This window comes from Chelmon rostratus, chromosome 2, assembly GCF_017976325.1.
Source record: "Chelmon rostratus isolate fCheRos1 chromosome 2, fCheRos1.pri, whole genome shotgun sequence".
Taxonomy (NCBI): Eukaryota; Metazoa; Chordata; class Actinopteri; order Chaetodontiformes; family Chaetodontidae; genus Chelmon; species Chelmon rostratus.
The window spans coordinates 17,367,788-17,393,182 of NC_055659.1; the positions used below are offsets into that span (position 1 = coordinate 17,367,788).

Sequence of the window (25,395 nt, forward strand, 5' to 3'; positions counted from 1 at the left end):
ATGAGAGCTGGAGCTGTTAGCATGCTCTAGCACAGTGTGATCTATCAACCTTATCCAGACATTTCCGCACACTTGAAATTTCTTCCTCTGAGAGCCGCTGCCAAGCCATTAAAGCTCCCTGCTGTCCAGCGGTAACTCTTTCAGTTCTTGGCTCCAAGATAAATGCCCACTTTTTCAGTACAATAATGAGCAAACAGAGGAAAATGGAAACAAAGGCTTCAGTGAGCAGGACTTATGGTGTTCAACCTGCAAACCCAACACCCTCTGTTAATTTTTAATGTGGACAGGATCATAATAGCAGGTATAGCCAGAGGCGGAATAAATACTGCAGCGTCTAGGCACTCTATTACAAATGAAAGCCCTGCAGTTACAATTTTACTTGAGCAAAAGTACTTTAATATAAACAAAAATTAAAGACGATAAATGTAATATTTTACCTCATCAACCTCATTGATTTTTGTAAATATGTGCTTATTCTGAATTTGATGCAAAAACACCTGTTTGGAACGTTCCACAGGTTAACAGGTTCATCTGTGATAGGTGATAGTATCTTTGTGAACACATGATTGTATAAAGGAGAAACTGGAACACTTCATATAACCATTGTTTCTTTGTAAATGGTTACATTCTGCTTTTGTGTACGTTTTAAACAGCATCCCAGCGTTTCAGGTTGTCGGGGTTGTAAATGTGCCTACGTAGTTACTCTACACCACTGATTGCAGATTATGTCTGTTCATCTTTAAGAGTTGCATACTTGAACCAAACAGTGAGAGTATGTGTAATTTTAACTTCACAGCTAATTTATTCACAGTTCGATTCGAGAAGCTAAGTGGTCTCACATGCACCTTAAAAGATGACACGCTGTACCTTCAACAAATTTTGATTGATTAACTAATGTATTCTTGCTCTCTTTTGCCATTAACTGTTGTTTAGTTAGTGAAGGAAAGTCACAGTGCACACACAGCATACACCAAGTCAAATAAATTTGCATGGTTACCAGTTGCACTGGAAATATTGTCATTCAGACCAGTTCCAGTTAGGTTCAGGACTGACTGTGTCCCCTGGGTTCGGTGGATTAGACTGAACAGAAGCTGAGGTCATGACAGCAGTGGCGAGCAGAAGATGAAGAAGAAGAAGAGTCTTGTGATGGCGTCAAGTCTGATTCCTGGGTGTCTTGTAATGAGCGATCTCCTGACTGTCCGAGAGAAAGGTGTCCTCTTCACTTTGCTCGAACCTCACTGTAAGGTCAGTTCAGTATCCGTAACATACAGCTTAACGATAATTTACCTCAGGCTTTTCTGTATGCATAAACTTTTGAACCAGGACAACAGCCAAATTAAATAGGCATAAGAGACTGGTACACTGTTACTGCCATACATTAACATTTTGTGTTTATTAATTAATGTAACTAATGGAAGTGAATCATAAACAAAAATATTTTTTAAAGTAATATCTCATCTTACATTGAACACATGGATGATATCAAATTTTGTTTTCTCGACAATCTTGTCTTTAATCTGATGCCTGTCTCTCTGAAAAAATACCTCCCGTACTCTAACGCTGTGACTTTGATTCCTTTATTTCTGGGAGCTGTTTCCATGTTATCAGTAACATCTCTCAGCTGAGGCCTGCTGGATGAATGGGCTTTCTGTGAGGACTGTTTAGTTTACTGTTAGTGTCTGCTGTTTGCATTGCCTGGCATGACCTCGCCATGCTGCCAGAGCAGGTGCTGCAGGATGTAAAAATTACAATGATAAGCTTTTTCATGTGACTCTCTTTAAAGCACTTGAAAAGAGAATAATGAAAAAATAAGTGATGAATGTAAAAAATAAAGAAGAGAGGAGGAAATGTAAAAGAGATGGCAAAAGCATCTAAATTAAGAGTAAGACATTTATTTTTATAATATGAAAAGCAATGCAGATGAGGACTTCAGACTATAGAAAGTAAATCATTAAGAGAGAAAAGATGAGACCTGAATCCTGCTTCCCCACATGCTTTTTGTACCATGGATGATGATGATTTGCCTGCGGTTACTGAAACCATGGCGATGGAATGAGTAGCGCTAAACCTAGATTATGTCAGGGCAGGATGTAATAAAGAGGTTTGATCTCCTGAAGCTCACACAAGATATAAAAGAAGTTAAATGGATCATTTCCCAGCATCATCAGCCTCCAAAAAGAGGTCAGGGTCTCTCTGTGGAGCAGCCTCTCTGCTATGTAATGCTCTGAAGCTGAACCACAATGTCACTCTGAGTCACAGAAGAAGAAAAGGAAAATAGACTAACAGTGGCAAAAATGGCACCAAGTGAAGCCAATCAACCTGAAAGTCTTTTGGGACTTGAAAGTCGTCCCTTTAAACAGCTCAACACAGCAGACTACTTTCTTCTGCTTTAGTAATAATATTTCAAATTTAATGTTTTTTTCTCAATCACAGTATTACTCAACCTGCATTTTCATTCTTATAGAAACAAATGGTGGGGAATCAATTTCCTTCACATGTGTGTGCTTCATTTAATCATCTGGGACTAATACAACCCAAAAGGTTATATTAAAAAAAATCAGCGGACTGATCACCTTCAAACAAACTGTTTACTGACAACAGTTTAACAAAGTGTTCCTGAGTTCATGTAGTAACATCCTTAATACGATCATGTGTTCACAAAGTGTTGAACCTCGCTCCATCCTCGCTTGTGAGCGACTGAGCCTTTCCAGGATGCTCCTTTCAAACCCAATCATGATACTATCACCTGTTACCAATCAACCTGTTTACCTGTGGAATGATCCAAACAGGTGTTTTTGGAGTCTTTTGTTGCTCCTGTCCCAACATGTTTGAAACGTGTTGCTGCGTCAAATTCAGAATGAGCAGATATTTACAAAAGTCAATGAATCCGATGAGGTCAAACATTAAATATACTGTCTCTGTATTGTTTTCAGTCGAGTTTATGTCGGGTCAGGTTTTATACAGCTTTATACAGCTTTTATACAGCTACAACTTTTTTAGAAGTTTGAATAAATGTATTTTATTCATATTTGCATGACTACTGGTGTATTTCAGTTGATCAAAACTTCAGTAGCGCAGGTGCTGGTGGCCACAGAGACGCAGGCTGAGAGTCCAGGCTGGAGCTGTTTGGGTTGTGGTGCAGTGTGTCTCTTTGAGGATGAGTCCCTTCGCTCCTACTTCCTGCGTCTGTACTGTGTGAAGGTAAGAGGAACTGCAGTTACTCCACCTACTCACATTTACTAACACGCCACTTCCTTTAATAAAGTAACATTTTAATTTCATTATGTGTGTTCGTGCACAGTTGCACACGTGGGATGGCTTGTAGCATTTCCTTTAATTTGTAGTTTCCTTTAGTAACAATAGGGAGAGTTATCTTGATGGGTGTGTCTGCACCGTTCCTAATCTGATACTGTAAACGCCTTTCCTTTCTTCCTTTCCTTTCTTCCTTCCCTCATCTTTCCGTGAACACAGCGAGCAAAGTTACTGTGGGAGCAGGAGCTGTACATCCCATTCAAGTACGCCGCAACTCGCATGTACTTCCACACTTTCCCTGCAGATGTAAGCAACCTTGTTTTACAGTATCAGTGTGTGTGGCATCCTAATCATGGTATCAGTTTTCAGGTAGTTTAAGGTGGATTTACTGCGTTTGCACAGGGCCACCAGGTAGGCCTCAACTTTGCAAATGAGATCGAGGCAGAGGAATTTCATCGTGCAGTGGAGGCTGTCCAAAGAGACCAAGGTTGGAATAACAACAAGCAGACGGCTCATATGTATCAACATACTTCACACATGTATTTGCTCTCATCACACGGAAGCAGCTCCTTCATTAGTCTCTTGTTTCTTCTCTTTGTACATTCTCTGTTTTGCAGAAAAGATGACCAGGGTGTGTAAAAAAGCCAACGCTGACAAAGAGGACAGCTCAACAAGTGGCTCACCTGATTCAGGGTGACAGAAATGTTACGACTTTACAGACATACAAGAAGAGAGCAGAGGATTAAAGTGATGGTTTACTTTTTGTTTCTGTTCTCTGTAGCATCAAGCCGCTTCACCATTTGGATGGGGAGCCACATTCCCCCGTGGATGCAACAGCCACAAAAGTTGCACCAACCACCAGTTCAGTAAGTCAAGTTATACAGGGAAATGCTAACAGCTTGTAACCAAAAAGACATTATGATACTGTCATTTTGTAATTAGAGTGTGCAAAAATAACATGTTAAATCAGCACATTCCTAACTGTATCTTCTTGGTGAAGCTAACGGATTTAGACCCATCTATGAGGAGGCTGTTGATGCAGGCAAAAGTCACCGAGGAAGGCCTGAAAGACAAAGACACTGCTGAAGCTGTCGACTGCATCATCAACCAGTTTGGAGGACTGAAGGTTGTGCAGAGAGAGCTGAGGAACAGAGGTACTTTATCTTGAGAACTGTTCTGCTCCTTTTATGTTGCTGTTGTTGTTTTTATAAAAAGTGCATCGTGTGCTTCAAAGGTAAAACCAGATCTTTTAAGCCACTGCTCTGGCATATTTGACAGGCCCGGTGTCTCAAACATTGCCAAGAGCTGCAGGAGCGTCCATCTTCCTCGCTCTGGGGAAAGGGCCTCTGCCGCTGGTCCCCTCCATCAAAGACACACTATGCCGCAGTCCCATTCCCCCTTGGATTCCTCCCCCTCCACCAGCTCGCGCTCCAGTTGACCCAGAGAGGATCAGAAAGAGCGCAAGTTTCAATCATGTAAGAGTACCAGAAGACATGCTGTTACAGTTCAGTAAACATCCATTTGATGATGTAAAATGTGTGGAATGAACAAGCTTAACTTTTCTTTGCGGTGGTAGGTGGGCTCCTCAACAGCTGCAGAAAGAAGTGATCTCATCCTGGCTGCAGTGAGAGAAGTGTTCAGAGAAAAGAAGCCGCTCCAGCAGAGCACACGTGCAGAGGGGGGTCAAACAGGGGTGGACACCGACATGCAATGATGTGTGCCTTTGAAGAAGTTTTTATCTGTGTTATACATGATGCATTCATAAAAAAGCTGTGATACTTCTGAGATGCTGCTTTTTTTTGTCTCTGATTGATTTGACACCCCAGATCTCACTCACACATTTCACACACAATCCCCCCACAAGACATGGTCTCAAGATAGTGAGTTGATGCAGGATCCATCTGAACTGACACTGTACTCAAGCATGACCAAACACCAGCTGACACAAGGTGAACCTGAGGATTTGGGGGACCCTCTATGTGAAGTTGCACGGATTGTCTGGTGCATGTGTGACCGGCTGTGGTTCGTGCACAGAATGTCTTGAAACACATCTAGCCGCGGTTAGAGGTGGAGGTGCACGAGGACATCTAAACAATAACAAGTGGGTGTGCGCGCGTGCGTATGGTCGCGGAAATGAGCGCGCGGCTCTGCCTGCCCCGCTCCATTCATTGCTGCCCGTGCTGCTGGAGGGACGCACGCTCCTCGCCGCGCTGGGAAGAACAGGCGTTAAACCGGGACCATGAGGGGCTCCTGCCGCCCGAGACACACGCGGGACAGGGCAGGTAGGGTGCAAACTCCCGCCGAGTTGTCACTTTTCTTGTTCTCGTGGTTTTCGACACTCTTAGTCAGTCGACATTGTGTGTGAGTGCTACAGAGCAGCTGTGCTAGCGAGCGGATGAAGTAAACAAGTCTGTGTCACGTAGGCACGCTTCAGGGCTGACAGGGCTTTCTACCGAGGAGAGGCGGGACAGACTGCGGCACACAGCCGTGAAATGTGGGAAAGACTTGGTATTTCACGTTCTGCGTTGCAAAGAGAGAGTTTGCCACTTTGCAAATGCCAGGGATGCTTCGGCAGCTAGCATCTTCCTGTCTGCTGCTGAGCCAGGCTGCAGCTGCTGGTTAGCTAGCCAGTAAGCTAGCTGGTGGGCTGACAGTTCAGAGAGGGACGACCAGAAGTAAACACTGACTGTGTGCAAAGGTTTCCAAACATCATCATCAACATCGTCAGGCTGCTCACTGATCTGTGTTAGCTTATCGATCCCAGCTGATTAAGTTGGGAGTGTTTGAGGGATTTTAGAGTTAGTTATTGACATGAGACTGCTGACAAAGATAATGTTGAGGAAATACTGTCTGATCAAACTGTGCCTAGAAGGAGAGAGCAAAACTTTGCATCTTTGCATAGACCACAAGGCAAAATACCACAGCAGTTTTGCTTTCAAAGGAAATTGTACACTTGCTTTTTATACTGCTTTTGTTCTGATCTTTTCTTAGGTCACTATAGAGATCTTGTATGCACAGAGTGCCCTAATGAACTGTCAGTATCATGTTTACTGCAGACACCTACATTAATGTTTTTCACAACATGTGTACCAGTAGACGGGACAGATGGAGAAGAGATTTCAGTGTTAATTTGCATTCAAAATCCTGGTGTAGCAGATGCTGCCTTCTGTAAAAGGCACCTGAATGCTGCTGTAAACATGTCAGTCCGAACTTCTGTGTGTTTACTTTTGCAGGCTGCCAAATGCACCCTACTATATTTTTCCTGTGTTTGAGCTTCCTTGATGAATACTTGACATGCTGTAAAACATTATAAAAGCATCTGAACCGATGCTAATACTATGGCCTATATAATCCAATGACTCACTTATTATAAGAATAGGCTATTGCATAACTCTGTTGGCCATGTAGCCTGCAGGGCCTATTTAACATTGTGTTACAGTGCTGTTGTGTTGACAAATGCCACGCAGAGAGGACAAACGCTCTGATAGACTTTGCATCCTAAGGGAGGGAGTCACTTGTACAAATATGGTCGCAGTGGTCTTGACGTCTGCAGCCCGAGCTGTCGTGGCAGACGTACGAGGGATGAACAGAGCTCAGGCTGTGTTGGTGAGTAGGAGATGTGCTCTGTTGGCTGTCTGTCCACCAACACAAAGAGAGGTGGGGCTAAGCAGAAAAACAGGAAAAACATGCTAAAAAGTGGCATACTTTTTATTTATGTTAAGAGCAAACATTAACAGCTACGCTGTGTTTTAGCTTTTCAGTATGGGGATGACAGTTGTCATGCATATTTAGCTGTCCCTGCTGTTAATGGTGATATACTGTAAATTAGTTGCTAAGAAAGCATGTGAAAGCATCGAGTTAGTTTTGTCTCAAGAGTGCCCACATAGCCTGTATGTGCTTATAACTGCATACGGATAAAAATATGCCTCAGTGGGTGCAGCAGACCCAACACAGATTATGTCCCTACATGCACTCCATGGAGGCTGTACACTCCACAGGATGTGCATCTCCAAGCCTCAGCCAGCTGCAGTAAATGTGCCTTCTCTCGCCCTCTATTTACACCTTTCTGTTAATAATCCTTATTGTTTTCTATTTGTATCGCCGTCTCATCCCTTCTCTGAATAATTTCAATAAATCACTCCCTTTCCTCCTTGTTCACTGACTCGCTCCCTCGCCCTCTGCAGCTCCCCCCTCCCTCCCTGTGTCTGCTCTCTATCTGGGGGAAAGTTCACCAGCTCGCTCAGAATCTCATTATAGGCTTCAGGCGGAGCTGTAGCCTACATGTGTAATGTGTAATGCCTTTGCAGTACTTGGATGCCTGCTCAGTGCACTCATCTCGCAGATGTTTTGCATCTGGGAGCATTCAAGTTCAGGATTGTTTGTATGATTTTTCTGTGTTTACGCTCGTAAATGTAGCAACATTTCTACAGTGAAGGTGAAACTGAGGCATGTAATACATTAGGAGACCAATTCTGGATTACACTGTGTACAAATTAGTGCCAAAATATTAGGCCGTTAATTATTGTTATTGACACAGAATGAACTGCCGCATATTTGATAATCAGGTGATCGTTTATCCATTTGTCAGGGAAAAATTATAAAATTTCTCTGCTTGCAGCTTCTCCAGTGATGGGGTTTGCTGATTTTCTTGATCTTGAACACACTGTAAAATGAACATGTTTGGGTTTTACAAGAAACCGACAATTTTAAGGGGTCACCTTGAGCTAAATCTAATAAACAACAAGCTAAAACAGAGGATAGAGCACAGACACAAAAATTTGTGGACTCCCCTGTCCTCTTCCTGGTCTGTTAATTCTAATTAGTGGGAATCTTAATGATACAGCATATTTTGAACTAGAGGGTGCTTCCATCTTTTGTGTAGAGACATTGTAATCGTGAAAAATGAAAGGTCTTTTTCCCCAAACTGTTGCCAAAACAAGGTCCTTATATGTTTAATGCGGAGCAGCATGACGAGCCTGCTCAGAGTCCTGACCTCCACCCCATCCAACACCTAGCCAGGCCTTATGGCCCAACGTCAGTGTTTGGCAAATCTATGCAGTCAGGTCCAAATGTATTTCTAAGGGTGGATGCTGTTATAGCAGCAAAAGAGGTGATACCTACTTCTTCATGCGAATATCAATCACACATTGGTGTAATGTTGGCCTTTGTAGTGTGGAGGATCAGCAGGAACCACAATTCTAAGGTCCTGAAGTCTTTAAACTAAAACAACTGGATGCTGTCTGGGCTAAATCTCTATTAGATTATAGACATTGTTTTATTTTGCTCCTCTGTTAGATGCACAACATAACAGAACCTAATAGATACAGCAATGCAGTTTTTAGGCCAGTAACTAATGTGGCAGGAGGCTGAGAAATGCTGCCACTCCTAACATGACACACCTGAGCACTGTTTGCAATGGTTATATAAGTTTTTTTATAAAATTCAAACAAGGTCACTGTTTGTGTAATTTTGCTGGTAACCTCCAGTCCGCATTGGATGTAGACTTTTATAGTTTTGATAGCGTTTGATTGTGGCTGAAGGTCTTATGTAACTTGTGAAACATCTTCTTTGCCCTGCTTGTTAAGGTCTCGATGAGTGGCTGTGAGTAAAAGTACCATCATTAACTGGCTGCTGTATGTTCGTAAAGCGAAATACACACACAACAAAATTGTGTGTGCCAGGCTTGACTTCTGTGCCTTTCTACCTGTAAACAGACTGATTGAAAAAGAAATGCTGCTTAATTAACATTTATATGATATTAACGGAGACATGGGAGGAATATAGAGAGCAGGGGAGATCAATCCTGAAACTACAATGTTTCAAGACTTGTATTAAGTTTTTAATTTGCATTTTTATAAATTTAGTAATTTGGTTGTGTTTTCACTTATTTTCTCTTCATTTTCTAACTTACATCTAAATAGTTTCTATTTTAGATACTGTCTCATAGAAGGTTAAGCATAAATATCAATGTTATTGATGCTTATTGCTGTTATGTTTCATATTTATTGTCTGTTTACATTTCAATATTTCATGTGTGCTTCTGCGGCAGTTTGGTTGTGACATTTATCAGCTGTATCTGTTTTCCAAACAGTTGAAAAAAAGTGGTTGAAGAATAACTTACCATACCAAAATCCCGTCCACCTGTACTCTACTCAGGTGCATCTGCTGGAAGTTAAGAAAACGCGTGTACATGGGATTATTGCTCGAGGCTCTGAGGTGTAGTGTTCTGCTGATGGGATTAGTCCTGCTGACCGCTGACAGCAGTGCCTTCTGACTTCTGGATGTGTCAGACACTAAACTGATAACATGGCTGTCATCAGACTCTGACAGGAGTAATTCCTCCTTAGTAAGATACATCTTTGTCTACTTCACTGAATTTGTGGCTTTTAGAGTGAGCACACAACGCCACCTGGTGTCACAAGTTTGACACTACATTCAGTTCCATCTGGCTGAGAACAAGCATGTGAAGAACTGCTCCATCCAGATTTATTGTAAGTAAGGATGTTGTAAATTCAACATGACTCAATCATGACTTCTAAATGAAGCTTGAACCAGTTGGATCTATGGTTGCTGATGAGTGTTAACGCTGCTGTACAGGACGCTGTAGTTAGAATTTTCCATCAGGGGTTTCCATCATTTGTTGTAGCACTGCTGTAAAGAGACATGAATTCAAAATACGCGTTTATGCTGCAACTGAACCAGAGTTGGAAGGCTAAACTGCACTGGAGAACAAATAATTGTTCTTGTACTGAATCAATTAACAAATTAGTTGATCTGCAGATTAATTTATCACAGTTTTAGTAATAGATGAATTGTCATTTATTTAGCAAAAATATCCAGCAGTTGGGGATTCAAGCCTCTTGCTGCTTGTCTGTGTGTTCATGTCACTGCAAACTGAATATATTACGGTTTTGTACTGTTGGTCAGACAAAACAATTTGAAGACGTCATCTTGGGCTGCAGGAACTGGCAACTAACAATAATGTTAATGATGTATTAATTTGCTGATTATTTTCTCGACTAATCGGTGGGTGTTTTTTTCCAGAAAATGTCGGGAAATAGTGAAATCCAGTATGCCCATTATCATTTCTCAGAGATCAAGGTGACATCTTCAAGCAAACAGCCCGAAACCTCAAAGATATTCAATGTACAATGACATAAAACAGAGAAAAGCAGCAAATCACATCACACTTGAGAAGCTTTTTTAAAAATCTATTACCGTAATAAATGTCAGTGAATTTTCTGTCTATAGTTGGGTAAGTGAACTAATCCTTTCAGCTGGACACATTTTATTCATTATATAGATCAACCAACGAATCAAATTGGTAGTTGCAGCCCCAAACAGATTTAACTGTTTTGTCATGTGGCTTTCTTTCTCTTTAAAATAAATAAACAAAATAATAATAATAACAATAATAATAATAATAATGGCATCAAATTTGAACCATTTTTCTTCTTTCCACGTGTAATAGAAGCTGATTGAAATCCTCCCTTGACCAAATATTTCCATCTTCTCAGATGGATATCCTGCAGTGTGTATCTTAAAGTGTGTATCTTCGAAGTTGTTGTTGACTTTTGCCACAAGTAGATTGGAGTGTGTGACCTGACTGCGAGGCCCGTGACTAGGTCGTGTAAAACTTATGGTTAGGATAGTTTTCGGTGAAGTTGTTTATCTGAGCTCCCAGCAGTCAGCACGCCCTCCTTATCCCCGACGCGCCTCTCCTATTGGCTGCCGGGCCTCTCTTCCCGTCTCTGATTGGTCCTGCTCTCAGCTGCATTCACTGCCCATGTGTGCTGCATGTGAACAGCTGAACGCTGTTTTTCTTCCTGCATCTGCTTTTCCTCCACTCGCCTTTGCGCACTCCCCGCGTCATTACGGTAACTTTTAAAAAGGTGTTTTCTTAGAAAGAGTGTGTTGATGTCTGCTTAAGGTCTGGAAAGATTTGTGAAAAGGATTCAAGAAGTTGTATTCGTCGCATTTACACCACATGAAGTTCAGTAAAAAGCAAAGCATCGAAACAAGAAAAAAAAAACTTGTGCAATAAAAACCTGCGCAATAAAAACATAACAAAAACAAACTCCCATTCCTGAATGTTTACCTTTCTGTGAGATTGTTTAAGACAGTAGAAATGTATCCTTGTGTTCTCCTTTGGATTTCCATGCACTAATTAGACAATTTAATTATATTTCTAAGAGCTGGAGAAGCTAGTAAGTAGATCTTGAGTTTATATTATATTGTCAAATATTGTGTTTCTATTTAGCTTTTGAGGAAATTTGTCATTACTGACAGACGTGCCCTCACACTGTTAAAGAATTAGTACATTAGTGATTAATTAAATTGGCAGGCAGTCTGATTGTTGTAGCACTGTAACATACATGAAATAACACGTCTGGAATGCTGGTTAGGCAAAGTAACATCTTGTACCTGACTCCTTGTTTTGCTCCCGCCCTGTCTGTTGCGCACAGTCTCCCGTCGTTACGGTAATGAGAAACTGCTGTTCCTCAGCTGATACGTAACATCCCCCCCCCCCCCCCCCCCCCCCCGCGCGCAGCCTGCTGAATCAGACTGCCCGGGCTAGAGCCCATCGTCTCAGTTTAACACCAGGAGGGTAACATCAGTGATCCAGCACCCAAAATGTTAGACAACGAAGAGTTCATGTTGGAGACTTCCCCTCGGGAGCTCACCCAGAACCCGCTCAGGAAGATCTGGATGCCGTGCAAAAACGGCCACATAGCTCACAGGCGGGGTAAGATGCAGCTGGCCGGCAAGTGCCGCAAAGGAGGTGACTGGGAGGTGACGCGGGGCATCTTTTAATATTTTTTCTGTCTTTGTTTTGTTTTTTTTCATCATGTAGTATTTTAGGCGTGTTTTGCTGAGCCCCGTTTGTCCGTGAACAGACAGATTTCCCGTAATGTGACATTTATGCGCGATGCTTTCAGGTGTTGCGCACTAAGAAAGTGTTGAATATCCTCGCCTTTTTTGTGCTGGGCAATGTTGCATCATGCTCGCCTTCTCTGGTTCATTTCCCCTCCAATATCACTTGCATGGAGGTAAACTTGAGTCGCGGCTGAGGGACTAATTGCAAGCTCGCTGAAATGAATTTGACCATATGACGCACACATGACCTGAATGCATCAGTTTAGCCAGGACCACCGCTGACAGCCACCGTGTCTGGAGGCAACCCTTTGGTCTGGTTTCAGTCTGTTTGCTGTCTCTCTGCAGGTCGGCCGGTTTTTGCTGAGTCAAGCTCAGCTGCAGCCAGTGCAGTCCGACATCTGGCCCCAAGACACTTAACCTTCTGCAATGGTCATATTTTGCGAAGCACACAGTACTCACTGCAATAGAGTCTCTGGACATCAGTCCAAAATTCCTCATGTCTTTTCATCTGTGACATGAGGGAGTTTCTCAGCGAACAGCAGGAGGATGCCGTCCTGCAGGAAACTGTGCTCAGGGTTGTGACGATTCATGTATTTCTGTTTCTGTAGGCAGGAGTTTGGCACTTTGAACCAATACTTAACTAGTACATTACAAGCTACGGTTTTAATAAAAGTACAAGAGTAAAAGAATAAAGTAATCAATAATAAAAAAGGTAAAATATATATAGTCTAAAATGCTGTGTGAGATTGCTCTATAATAGTAGAGTATACCTTAAAAAACTGATGTTTTTGGGTAAGGATAAGAAAAAATGACATACAACAGGATGTAATTTACTTTGCTGAGAAGACGTTTCAGTGTTTGGAGAAGCATGTGACGTGTTCTTCAGTCAGTTCAGTTTCAGTTGTAGTAGTAATGCTGTCTCTGCTCTCTGGCTGCGATTTTCTGCACCAATGTGTGTCACTGTCACACAGAGTGAGCTGGAGTCTTTCCAACAAGTGTTTTCACTGTCTAGTGTAATTATGGGCAGCCTTCGAGATTAATTAAACTCTGGCTGAATGGAACAATGTTGACAAGCCATGCTCAGAAAATTAAATGTGAGAAGTGAGTAAAATTCCTTAAAAATCAGTGTTTCTCTCTGTCTCACAGTATGTATGACGAACTGTCCCACCCTCATCGTGACTGTGGGACTTCCAGCCCGAGGGAAGACATACATTTCAAAGAAGCTGACACGGTACTTAAACTGGATCGGCGTGCCAACCAAAGGTACCAGCTACACCCCCAACACACATGTATTTACAGGAGAAGCCAGCAATACTCCCATCCTTTAAAAATACATTTTCATCTGCAACAGAGTTCAATGTTGGCCAGTACCGGAGAGAGTGCCTGAAGATCTACAAGTCCTTCGAGTTCTTCCGTCCAGACAATGAAGAAGGCTTAAAAATCAGACGGTGAGTGTGCACTGACTTCACCAGCTGTCAGTCTGTATCATGCTGGGTTGGCCGGCCAACATGCAATGACAACAGTCTGCAGGTTCTCAGTCCGATCAGAGGCTCCAGGCTGTGATAAGAACTCCTTCAAGTGGAAAGGAGGAGCTAAACTTATTTGGAAACATTAACATTAATGATACTGCCCACCAGATTTTGACTTATTGTTGTGTACACACAATTTGTAATTATTATCTGAATGTTATTGGTCCTTTTCAGTGAAAACCCTTTTAACTATCTTCTTTATGTCTTCATCTTAAAAAAACTTCTATTTATTCATAGTACTAAAATTTTTGATTTATTTATAATTTATGATTGTACCTCTGTGCCTGCTGTCTTTCCACAGTCAGTGTGCGATGGCAGCACTTAATGACGTTCGGCAGTACCTGAGTGTGGAAGGAGGACAGGTGGCGGTGAGTCTGTGATGCTGCCCCTAAGCTCACCATGAAAAGATCATACTGTCAATACATGAACTGGACATGAGGGCTGCATAAGGACAGTTTTTCCTGCTGTTTCAGGTCTTTGATGCCACAAATACAACAAGAGAAAGACGAGGGACCATCGTCAAGTTCGCTGAGCAGAATGGGTTCAAGGTATGTTAATTAAGGCAGTGTTGTATCACATTCAGTCACCTTGACTTGATGACCTCAAGTCATCATTGTCAAGTTTATATATTGTCTTATAATTGCAGGTATTTTTTGTGGAGTCTGTGTGTGAGGACCCAGACGTCATTGCACAAAATATAGTGGTAAGCTTTGTTTCTTTGTATTATATCCAGTATAAGTAATTGGAAACAGAATAAGCAAACAATGACTTGACATAAGTCATATTTAAAAAAAAAGTGTCACGCTTCCTTACACATGATAGCATGACATTGCAAAGTTTTCAAAAAATTGTGAGCGTTTGGGTGTTTCCACTCTGGAGTTTTAGTCCAAATCCAAGAGCAGTTTATCTTAAGATATGGTCAGACTCATGGTGTAGAGCTAGAAAACTATCAAGCTGTGGTCCAGATTTAAACAAAAAAACAAAGAAGGCCTAAAGTAGAGTCAGACAGCCAACTTCCTATTTTCTCTGCTCACATCCTCTTCCTGCGTTTCTGTCTTTATAGCAGGTCAAGCTGGGCAGTCCAGACTACATCCACTGCAACTCAGAGGAAGCCATTGAGGACTTTATGAAGAGGATCAAGTGCTACGAGTCCTCCTACCAGCCTCTAGACGAGGTTCTGGACAGGTGAGGATACACACTCAGATCACGTTAAACTACCTCCTCACGATGGCAGACGGTTGATTAGACTCTCTCGCTCCAGGGATCTGTCCTACATAAAGATCATGGACGTGGGCCGTCGTTACCTGGTGAACCGCGTCCTCGACCACATCCAAAGCCGAATCGTCTACTACCTGATGAACATCCACATTACACCGCGCTCCATCTACCTGTGTCGCCACGGCGAGAGCGACCTCAACATCAAGGGACGGATCGGAGGAGACTCTGGCTTGTCTGCCAGGGGAAAAGAGGTGTGTGTTTGTATGATGAGAGCCTGAGTTTAAGTGCGCTCTAAAAGATGCAGCAGTCAGTGTGGTTTTGGAGAAATCATTGCTGTCACTGGATGACTATTTCTACAATGGTTTCTTACCTTCTAGTTTGCCAAAAGTCTGCGGAAATTCATCCAGGACCAGAACATCAAAGATCTGAAAGTGTGGACCAGCCAGATGAAGAGAACGATCCAGACAGCTGAGTGCCTGGGGGTGCCATACGAACAGTGGAAGTCTCTGAACGAAATAGATGCTGTATGGCCGCTCCTGTATTCATCGAAACCAATACCTTTCTAAGCATCTGTGTACTCAACCCTAAACACATCTCCTCTCTTTAAACAGGGTGTGTGTGAGGAAATGATGTATGAGGAGATCCAGGAGCACTACCCTCTGGAGTTTGCACTGAGAGACCAAGACAAGTACCGCTACCGCTACCCTAAAGGAGAGGTGAGAGTGTGATTCGTCCAGAAGTCTCATTAGTATGATTTCAAGAGGTGAACGGGTCTGTTTGTGCCCTGAAAAGTGTGTGTGTGTGTGTGTTTTTGACTGGTCTGTGATTCTCCGTCAGTCTTATGAGGACCTGGTGCAGCGACTGGAGCCTGTGATGATGGAGTTGGAGAGGCAGGAGAACGTTCTGGTCATTTGTCACCAGGCCGTCATGCGATGCCTTCTTGCGTACTTCCTGGACAAGACCGCAGGTATGGAGGACTTACAGCAAGGACAGAATTTAGAAGCGTATGAACTAAATATCTGGCTAAATTGCAGTGTACTGAAATACATTGTGGTGCATTTGCAACCTTTAAATTAAAATATGCTGCACAGGTTGACCCTGAAACTGAAAGATGTTTAGAACTTTCTGTCTCCGCCTCCACAGATGAGTTGCCTTATCTTAAGTGCCCTTTGCACGCTGTGTTGAAGTTGACCCCCATGGCTTACGGTGAGTTCTGTCATTTTCTAGGCTTATACTCGAGCTGAAACGATTATGGATTAGTTGTCAACTATTAAATTAATCACTAATTAATTTGATAGTTGATTAATTGGGTTTGAGTCTCTGATTCCAGCTTCTTAAATGTGAATATTTACTGGTTTCTTGACTCCTCTATGACAGTAAACTGAATATATTTGGGTTGTGCACAAAACAAGACATTTGAGGACGTCATCTTGGGCTCTGACATTTTATATACCAAACAACTAAACAATCGGTAAAATGATCAACGGATGAAGCTGATGTAGTTGCAGCCCAGGCTTTTATTGACATATAATTTTGCCCATTATTTTTCTCCCACATTAAGCCCGCCAAAAATGCCCAGTTTTTGTTTTGTAGCGTTGTGTTGTCTGAAACATAAAAGGCTGACTCATGTTTCGTTTTGAAATAGTCTTAGAGATGACCATTATGGCCAAGATGACTTCCACTGGGTCTCACTCTTAATGAGCCTTTTGTTGTTTGCTCTCACTCAGGATGTAAAGTGGAGTCGGTGTATTTAGGCGTGGACTCTGTGAACACACACAGAGACAGACCAGAGGTAGGTATCCCAGGCAGCGCACAGAAATCTCTCTCAGCAGACGACATAGACAACTCGAATCCACTTCAGGCGTGATTCGCCCAGTTTCCAGCAGGGACTCAGTCGGGAGAATGTCTGGCAGTAAACGCTTCACCTTGTAAAAGCTGTGTTCGACTCTCCTCCATCATATTTAGTCTGCACCTCCTCTCCTGAAGCAGCCCTAGCAGTCAGTGCTGACCAAGCCGTATCTTCTTATCGCACAGAATGTAAATGTTTCTCACACGGCAGAGGAAGCCGTGCTCACTCTCCGTCCACCAGTGAACCCTGACTGCAACCGAGATAACTGTGACATCGCTTAGCGTTCACACTCCTACCTCCATCCTGTCAGCGCTCATTTTTAACATTTTCTTTCACTTCCGTCTCCCAGTGGGAGCAGAATCATGCTGGGGTTAATTTCTCTCAGGTTTTCCTATGGTGGCCCTGAGAGCTCAACATACTGCATCACTGCACTGCAACGATATACAAGAAAATGAATAAAACATTCAGTCACATCAACACAAACACAGAACCACACTGCAAAGACAGAAAACAAGCAGATTCAGAAACACTGCAAGTCGCACTGAAAACAACTAAAATCAGTTAAACTGTTTAATGCTCTTAATAGAAATAAACAAATGCCCTCTTTTTTTTAGTTTAAACATTGGTAAGCTCGTAAGGTAACGTTACAATAACAGCAAATATCTGAAACAATATCTGAACCATGCAATCAGGATGTTAAAGGCAAAGAAAGAATTGTTTGCTCACGACTTGCAGCATTTCCGTATTTGGTTGGTTTTTCTGTTTTTACCGAATGTTTCTGTATTTGGTGTTTCTCACCTCTTCTTTCCTGCTAAATGCTGCACATGTGCTTTCAAATTGGAGATGTTTTCTTTATCTGCCTGCATTTTGGCTATTTGCATGTGTTTTATAAAGTCGAAGTGTGTTGAGCTTTCAGAGCCACCGTATGTTCCTCAGTTTTCCGTCTTACTACATAACTGGAATCCAGTTTAAGGACAAATCACTCAGCTGTGTGTGTTTGTGTGTGTGCACTTGTACGTCTATATTTGTGCAAACCAATTTGATTTGTAGACCTCTGGAGTGAGGACACTTTAGGACAGACCCGGTTTTAGGGCTCAGACTTGGTTTTAGAGTTAAGGTTTGTTCTTCACAAGTATAGAAGTACAAACGTGTGTGTGTGTGTGTGTGTGTAGCTGAATATATATAATAATGAATGAATGAGAGAACATGACAACAAGCACATTTCATAATATTGTTTTTAAACCTCTAAAAGACCTCTAAATACCATGTAGAATTCATCATTGGGCATTTTTTGATAATGAATGTTACCCTGATTGTGGTTTGTGTCAACATGAAGCTATTTACATGTATGTTATGACCTAGATGTTTTTATACCCATGTATACAAGTGACACGCGTAAGAAAATACATTTACCATCAACATACATTTTTGCTGCATATGAATTTACAAACAGTATCATTTTAATTCCAGTAATAATCTTATTTTTATGATAAACGTTGTCTCTATGTTAACTGTTGTTTAACTGTTTAAATGTGAAGGGTTAAGCTGTGATGCCCATCCTTCTTTTTTTAATCACTAGACTCGAGTCAAGATGTACAATAAAATCATCACTAATAGTGTCACCTGTTGTTGAATAACACGATTTCATTTTTGCATCAAATGTAACTCCTTTTTTTAATCATATTTTTGTCTTTGTCAAGGTGTACTGCTTGTAAATATAAAGATCCAAACTGAAAAAACCTCATTCTCTTTCTCCTGTTACTTTTTTTTGATGGGTTGTTTTCTTAAAGCTGTTCTACATTCAATAACTATAATTTGTCTATTAGTAAGTTCTCTATATGTCACACAGGTCAGTGAGGGTTTGAGTAGGACTGAATGATTTGTCTCAGTAAAGCAGTATGTACGAATAGTTGTCTACAGTAAATGCTTACCTCTGTGCTAACAGACTCTTGAAATAATAGTTTATAGAGTTCTGTGGCACAAAATGACCATGAGCATGTTTCTTCAGAAATCTAACTTTAATAGATGTTTTTATGACACAAACTTATTTTGAAAAACCGTTGCAGCACCAATAAGTTCCATTTATTCACTGTCTGAAAACCACATGAAAGCATGACTCCTGCTTTCATGAGACTAATCGTATCAGTCATTTTAGATGTGAATATGAAGCAAAAGTCAATCTGTAAATGTTGGCTAAGTAATGTAGGAGTAACTCAGTCCTTTCCTCTCATCCCTGTTTCAGAATGTGAATGTGCAACGCACCAGCGACGACGCTCTGCAAACCGTCCCAGCTCACTTCTAATCTCCTGCACTTCCTGTTTCAGCTGAGACCTCGTCCCACCTTGTGTTAGGGCCCCTGAACGGCATTATGGGAACGGTGCTGTTCAGCTGCTCACCATGGCAGCTTCTTCACTGATACAGATGAGTATTTTCCCACACTCGAACTGTAAAGCACTTTCATTCAATGTTGTCCATTTTTATACTGGTCTATATCTGTTGTCAATGAAACTGTACTGCTGCTGTAGCTCAACTCCCACTGAGGAAATCTAAAGGAAAATGCCAATGTTTTTGATATGCGAGTCTACTGTTGTTGTTGCAATGTTGATATTCCCTCAACTTTCAGCATCTTTTTCCAAGATTAAACTGAATATCTGTTGTATATTAGTGTGTACTGTGTATACTGCCATATGCTTCCGGTGTAACTGAAGATGTTTCTATCGTATGAAAAACAAGTATCATAACACAACTGTGAGGGGACTGTGACTGCTTCAGTTAAATCCTTAATCCCTGACTGTTCAGTAGAAGCTTTTCAGAAGACACAAACAAACATTTGAATTTGTTTTTCTGTGCTAGTTGATGAATTGCATTAAAAAGGCAGCCATGGTGCTCTGTGTATCTTATCTGAGTAAACAAAGATTAAGATAAATATTAAGCATTGAGTTAAGCAGTGGTTAAGATCAAATTCATAATCCATAATGAATGGAAACAGAATTGCAAATGCAACTTTTCTCTTAGATGTAGCTGATGTTCTGTAAATCCAAAATCTTGAGATGAGACCCTTCCTCCATAATCATTAATGTAGAACCAAAAGGGATTTGGGATGGACTCGATGGGCTTTCTAAGATATGCAATGAAATGCTAATTAAAAATCTTTGGTTGTAATTCTGTCACTTAAAAATGCAGCGTTTGACTGACAGATGATTTTATGAATTCCTGTTTGAGAGTAAAAAGGTACTGTGCAAACCACAAACGCATGTTTGTTTGATGTAAGTTGTGTGTGTTAATCAACATGTATTATCCGACATGTCATTTTTTGACGAAACCTGTTAAATTTCTGTAATATTATACATTTGATACTGTATATTACTGTACTGGGAATATGCCTCTTCAATGCCTTGTCTCCAGTTGTCAATCTCAATAAACCTTCAATGTTTGGGTTAAAGACAGAGCTGCTGTTTGTGTTTCAATAAAAAAAAAAAGAAAAAATCACTGAATTACAAAGGATAATGTTTTTATTTATCTTCACTGGCAGCAAGTATATTTATTGTAATCATTTCCATTTACAATAGGGTTTACTCTGTGTACCTATGACAAGAAATGTGCGCCAATTGATTGCCCTCATTGTTTCGGGTTGGTCATTACAAAACAGCAAAATTAAATTGATGTGCATATAATATATATATATATATTAAAAAAACATTTAAATTATTATTTTTTAATCCATATAACCCTATACTCACTAATATTGATTACAAATGTTTTTTTTTTTTAAGGACCTGCCTTGACTTCTGATGTTCTAAAGGCATTCATTAATGTGGTGTGTGTGTGTGTGTGTAATATTCATTATGTACAAACATCAATATTTTTGAGCAATGGGGCTTTGAAAGGTTGAAGGGCATAACGCCACTGGCCTGTACGTATTTAACTGTTCGTCTTATGTGTCTCTACTTCTCTGGCGTGATCATATTGTGTCTCCTCTCTGCCCTGGGATGTGAATGCTCCACAGTGACGGCCAAGACTGCAAAAGGAATGTATTCCTGGGTTTTCTGTCTCTCTCTCAGAACTGCAAGAGTAAGAAAACATCAACGTCTAAGTTACAGTAAATCTAAAAGACAAGGAAGAACTTTATTAACTCTAATGTGCAACTAATGCAAAAACAAAACCACTTTTGTAATTAAGCAGAGCTGCATCAATGCGAGCACTGACATGCAGAAAAATACAACTTACATTTTTGAGGAACTCCTCAGCGACAATACGAGCCCTGGCGTTGACAGACAGCTTCATTTCACTAATCTCCTTGTCAATTTCCTCCATGAAATGGATGACAAAGTCCACCAGTTTGTGTTTGTACATCTGCTCTGTGTGGAAGTTGGTGATGAGAAAACTGATGTCATAGCCCTGTGAAACCAAAAGACAAGGGTTAACAATCTAGCTGTTAGTTCGAGCTGAAGTATTACTAGTATTACTAGTAATAAGTGGCACTAATGTAAATCAAGGTTCCCTCTGTTGCAACAAATCAATTTCCAGGAAATTTTCTGCATATTTGTGGAACACATTTATGGCTTCAAGACAAAACGGTAAAAACACTATTTGTTTCAGTTGTCTCCATTAAGTGGAACATTCATGGTGCATTCAAGAGTTCCAACAATTCAGGTCATTACAGAAACAGAACTCCTGCCTATCTTTACCTTGTGCCTGATTACATTCACTAGACTAGAGTGTGGTGTTTTATAATGGTAGTTCATATATAAAAAGTCATTTTCATTTTTGTTCCACGTGACCTTTTACAGGACAACTCACTGCTTATCAGGATATTTTGAGTAATTTTCCATAACTGACTATGTGGGAACCCTGTAAATGTAACCCAATTCAACGCCTCCCTACCTCCACCGGTTTCCTCCTCAGGATGAAGAAGTTCTCTGCTCTCATCATCATGAAACGCATGAACTTATGGCACAGAATCTTCTCAATCTCATCCGCCTGCAGCAGCAGATTATTTAAAAGAAGAGTCAGCATTACATAAACAGTTCTGACACATCAATCATGTTAATCGCTAATTGCTAAGCAACCATCTGTTTTAAACTGGGATCTAAACACATAACCACTGGCACCCAGACAGCAGCTCTGCCCAACCTGCTTGACAGCGATGCTGACTCTGACAGAGTTGATGGAGCCCTCAATCAGAACTTTCTCCTTGTCGTTACGACTGATGATCACAGGCTGGAGGAGTAACTCTTTACTACTCCTGAAATTGGGAGAAACGCACTCACTTAGTCCACAGGCATTAAGAGGTGAACCTCAGATGTTGTACATTGCTCATATTTAAAGTCACACTCAAAGCTGCGTTGACAGACTCACCGTACTTCCACCTCTGGTTTGTTGTGTCTCTCCACCACTTGCGAGGAGAAATTCTCCAGACAGAGGGCGGCCTGGAGAGTCGCGCGCACCGCGTTGAGGTATGGGCGTAAGGTTGCCGTCTGAGGGAGGAGAGCGAGAAACAGACATTGATTATCATTCCTAAAGAGAATGTCTGAATCTACAGACAGCTGCAACTGAGACTGACTTGTGGCAGGTCATGTAGATTGACAAGTTTTAAATACATGCTCTTCCCTGGTTTCAATTCAGCTGATAAGAGTGTACAGTAAAAGGTCATCATTGACTGCCTTGAGTTTCAGCCGAGAGTGGCCTGCTGGTTGCTAATGTTGGGTCTTTGTGACACAAACAGCACCTCATCTTAATGAGCCTGGACTCCATGGTGTCAGGAAACTGAGAGAGGTACTCATGACATGAACAAATACTTAGAGAACTCTGGGTCTACTATATAATGAATTATGATAATGAGACTAGTGCACTCAAACTGCAGAGGCGAGGCCAGAACACGTCACACAGGGTTTAACTGAACAGCCTGTGAATTTCAAAATTTTACTAAAATGACTTTATATGTTGTAACAGCATGCCCTTATGTTGAGCCTTATGAAAAGCCAAAATTTTGAAGATCTATAATAAATGCACAGAGGTTTAATCAATTCTGTCACATGTTATACTACAAGGTGTGACAATCTGAATCACTGAAATCCTGCCAATATTAAAATCATTTCACAAGGACTGAACATTCAATTTCTGAAGAAATTAAGCTCCATCAAAAACATTGCCAAGGATGAAATTCAGAGTCTGGCACAGAGCAAACCAAGAAACAAACATCCTACAGCCACACCCAAAGTACACAAACAAAATTTAGAGCATCCTTCGACTTGAGACACAGCGTTGTCCCTGACAAATCACTGTGCCAAAGCTGAGCGAGTTCCAGAGCAGAACCCGACTGGTAAGTCAGCAGTCGATGTTATCAGCCGACAAGAGCTTTGCAGATATATTGCAATTGCTTTATATTTCGGTCAATATGTAACAAGATATTGCAATGCAGAAAAGCCTGACAGCAGCCTGAAAGCACTGTCTCCATTCAATTATTAAAAATTTAACCAAAACTAACCAAATAACCAAATTGTTCCTTTGTTTTACTCTTAATTATTGATATTGCCCTCACAAGTACAGTTTAGCTCATCAAAATAAAACACAACACCATTACTAGACGAATAAAGCCGGTGTAAGGTTTCAGAACATAAGCACACTGCTGAAAAAGCCAGGCACAATTTTACAAAGCGGTGATCAACATAAAGCAATGTTGGTTTAGAAGTGATATCTTCAAAACTCCATCACACCACCAGCTGGTCTATCAACACCATCATCTAGACAGCTGGTACCAGCAAGAGTAGGCTAATTATTATTATTACTACCTATATTAAGAAATGTTGTTTTAACAAAAAGATTCAATTGAAAGCAGAGGGTGCAACACAATATCATCTGGAGTATCAACATCAGTTCAGCTGCTTCACCAGATGTGTCCTCTTCTGTCCATCATGGTAGCTCGTATTCTGCGTTACTTGGCAACAAAATGTTACAGTGCAACGACCACCCTAACAACTCACAATAATAAAAACAGTCTATCTGGGGTCCCCATCTGTTTGCACTATGTGGAATGAGGATGAACTCGTATGTGCTCTCTTTTAGCTAGGAAACCGACAAGCTAACGTTAGCCTGTTAGCTAGCGTACTAGCTGCTTAGCTAGCACAAATAAGACCAGAGGAAAACCTGCTTTATGAATGCAATTTTAGTCGAGGAGCGGTAACGAACTAGCTTTAACATAGACGCGTTTGATATATGTAACTGCTGAACTGCGTCGGTTTGCCAGCACATATGTCAAATTTCTCTTACCATGTCTCTGTGTGATGAGAGGCGGCTAAAGGCGGAAGTAGCTTCACTTGTCAGGGCTTTTTTATGAACATACCGGAAGTTAACTGCCCCCGAGCTCCTAATGGTGAAAAGTAACCGCAGTTTTGGGCAATTACCAAGAGGGGAAATAAAACACCGAGATTGCAAAATTACCATTTAGCAGTAAATATTCTGAATCTTCAATACATATAATTAAATAGTGTTTTTTATAAGAGAAAAAGTTGAATAATTTCTATTTTTCCCTCACCACAGAATAACAAGATCATTGAGACAAAACATGTTATACTTGTCTACCTGCTTACTACTTTTCATCAAATATTTGCTTAACAGATTATTTTATTTGGCAGTCTGAATTTCTGTACTAACCAATCTTGCTCATAGTCACAATCTTATGAAGTTAACAGTTTGAATGATGTTGAAGTTTTAATTTTGAATTTCTGGGCCTTTTGCTGCACCACAATGACTTTTCTCAATTGTAAATATGCAAATACAATTTTTCGAGCTCTTACATGTGACCAAAATTAGTAGCGCCTCTCCTTGACCACAATGACTGGACTGTGTAGGACGGCTTTTAAATTCTAAAATTCTTCAAACAGCATTTAGTCCATAATGGCAGGAGATCAAGCTTATAGGAAATATACCTGAACAAATATTGTACCATTTTGTTTGTGGGTTGTTAGATATTTCTCAAATACAAGGTGAGGTTCCCCAGCACAACCTTATAGGCAAAGCACAGCATAACAGATTCAGCGAAGGAAAACGCAGTGTATCTGCACACTGGATTATAGCGACTGAGTTTAAACAGACCTTTTCATGGTAGACATATTTGATTCATCATGGCAGGAAACACACAGGTGGAGCTTAGTGTCCCAGTAAGCCATGACAGTGAGCCAGCACATACCAGCCTTGGGCTCTGGAACCAGCTCACCTGTGTGGAGTACAGTCATTTTTAATGTTGTCACTGTTATGATGATCCAAAATGTCTGCTGTGAAAAAGGCCTACCAATGCTATCTCACAGTAGAAAGCATGATGTGTGCAAATGAGTGTTAGCTGAATTCCATTTAGCTGCTTCAGTCTCAGGGTCCTGGTATTGTGCATGTTGGTTTCTGGTATTGTTGCCTGTGGTAGGCTGGCGACCTGCCCAGGGTGTCCCCTGCCTTCGCCTGAGACGGCTGGGATAGGCTCCAGCCCCCGCCCCCGCGTGAGGATTTAGTGTTATATAGATGATGGATGGTTTGCTTAATGCTATCAGAAACACTTCTTTTTCCTACTATGACAACTCAAAATGAAACCAATAAATCTGAACTTTTGACATTAAGGATAGGTGCTGTGGCTGTGTGAGATTTGAATTCACTACTCACTATAGAGTACACTATTGATTA

The 25,395-nt window shown here is 41.1% G+C and overlaps 3 protein-coding genes across 6 annotated transcripts; 2 read left to right on the forward strand and 1 right to left on the reverse strand.

The window, feature by feature from the left end:
* The first annotated feature begins 3,033 nt into the window (after window positions 1–3,033).
* Window positions 3,034–4,990, forward strand: si:dkey-197j19.6 (neural Wiskott-Aldrich syndrome protein). Its single transcript, XM_041945731.1, has 8 exons — window positions 3,034–3,201; window positions 3,472–3,558; window positions 3,655–3,739; window positions 3,870–3,945; window positions 4,034–4,118; window positions 4,253–4,406; window positions 4,531–4,727; window positions 4,829–4,990. Exons 1-8 carry the CDS (start codon window positions 3,034–3,036, stop codon window positions 4,964–4,966), a joined length of 990 nt encoding a protein of 329 aa, XP_041801665.1. The 3' UTR covers window positions 4,967–4,990.
* Window positions 4,991–5,427: 437 nt separating this feature from the next.
* pfkfb4b (6-phosphofructo-2-kinase/fructose-2,6-biphosphatase 4b) lies at window positions 5,428–20,186 on the forward strand. Of its 4 annotated transcripts, none has more exons than XM_041946182.1 (14): window positions 5,428–5,534; window positions 13,276–13,392; window positions 13,481–13,577; window positions 13,960–14,026; window positions 14,132–14,206; window positions 14,305–14,361; window positions 14,722–14,843; window positions 14,920–15,127; window positions 15,254–15,400; window positions 15,488–15,592; window positions 15,714–15,843; window positions 16,020–16,082; window positions 16,604–16,668; window positions 18,968–20,186. In XM_041946182.1, the coding sequence occupies exons 1-14, from the start codon at window positions 5,492–5,494 to the stop codon at window positions 19,025–19,027; spliced, it is 1,356 nt and encodes a 451-aa protein (XP_041802116.1). In that variant the 5' UTR covers window positions 5,428–5,491; the 3' UTR covers window positions 19,028–20,186. The 4 variants fall into 4 exon arrangements, with proteins under 4 accessions (XP_041802116.1, XP_041802107.1, XP_041802098.1 ...); XM_041946164.1 differs by lacking the exon at window positions 5,428–5,534 and adding an exon at window positions 11,826–11,998; XM_041946173.1 differs by lacking the exon at window positions 18,968–20,186 and having other exon boundaries at window positions 16,604–18,951.
* Window positions 20,187–20,454: 268 nt separating this feature from the next.
* arpc4 (actin related protein 2/3 complex, subunit 4) lies at window positions 20,455–24,054 on the reverse strand. The gene is made up of 6 exons (XM_041951895.1): window positions 23,995–24,054; window positions 22,084–22,202; window positions 21,859–21,970; window positions 21,610–21,705; window positions 20,953–21,123; window positions 20,455–20,788 (listed from the first exon to the last, which is right to left on the reverse strand). Exons 1-6 carry the CDS (start codon window positions 23,995–23,997, stop codon window positions 20,783–20,785), a joined length of 507 nt encoding a protein of 168 aa, XP_041807829.1. The 5' UTR covers window positions 23,998–24,054; the 3' UTR covers window positions 20,455–20,782.
* Window positions 24,055–25,395: the final 1,341 nt, after the last annotated feature.

Bases quoted from the DNA above. Each gene is read 5' to 3' on its own strand.
- pfkfb4b (XM_041946156.1), top strand. From the start codon at position 11,887: ATGTTAGACAACGAAGAGTTCATGTTGGAGACTTCCCCTCGGGAGCTC. The intron at 13,393-13,480 runs GTACCAGCTACA...CATCTGCAACAG, and splicing joins GATCGGCGTGCCAACCAAAG to AGTTCAATGTTGGCCAGTAC. The intron at 14,844-14,919 runs GTGAGGATACAC...CTCTCGCTCCAG, and splicing joins CTAGACGAGGTTCTGGACAG to GGATCTGTCCTACATAAAGA.
- arpc4 (XM_041951895.1), bottom strand. The intron at 21,971-22,083 runs GTGAGTCTGTCA...TCCCAATTTCAG, and splicing joins AAACCAGAGGTGGAAGTACG to GAGTAGTAAAGAGTTACTCC. The intron at 21,124-21,609 runs GTAGGGAGGCGT...TTGGTTTCACAG, and splicing joins TGAGGAGGAAACCGGTGGAG to GGCTATGACATCAGTTTTCT.
- si:dkey-197j19.6 (XM_041945731.1), top strand. From the start codon at position 3,034: ATGACTACTGGTGTATTTCAGTTGATCAAAACTTCAGTAGCGCAGGTG. The intron at 3,740-3,869 runs GTTGGAATAACA...TCTGTTTTGCAG, and splicing joins GGCTGTCCAAAGAGACCAAG to AAAAGATGACCAGGGTGTGT. The intron at 3,946-4,033 runs GTGACAGAAATG...TGTTCTCTGTAG, and splicing joins AGTGGCTCACCTGATTCAGG to CATCAAGCCGCTTCACCATT.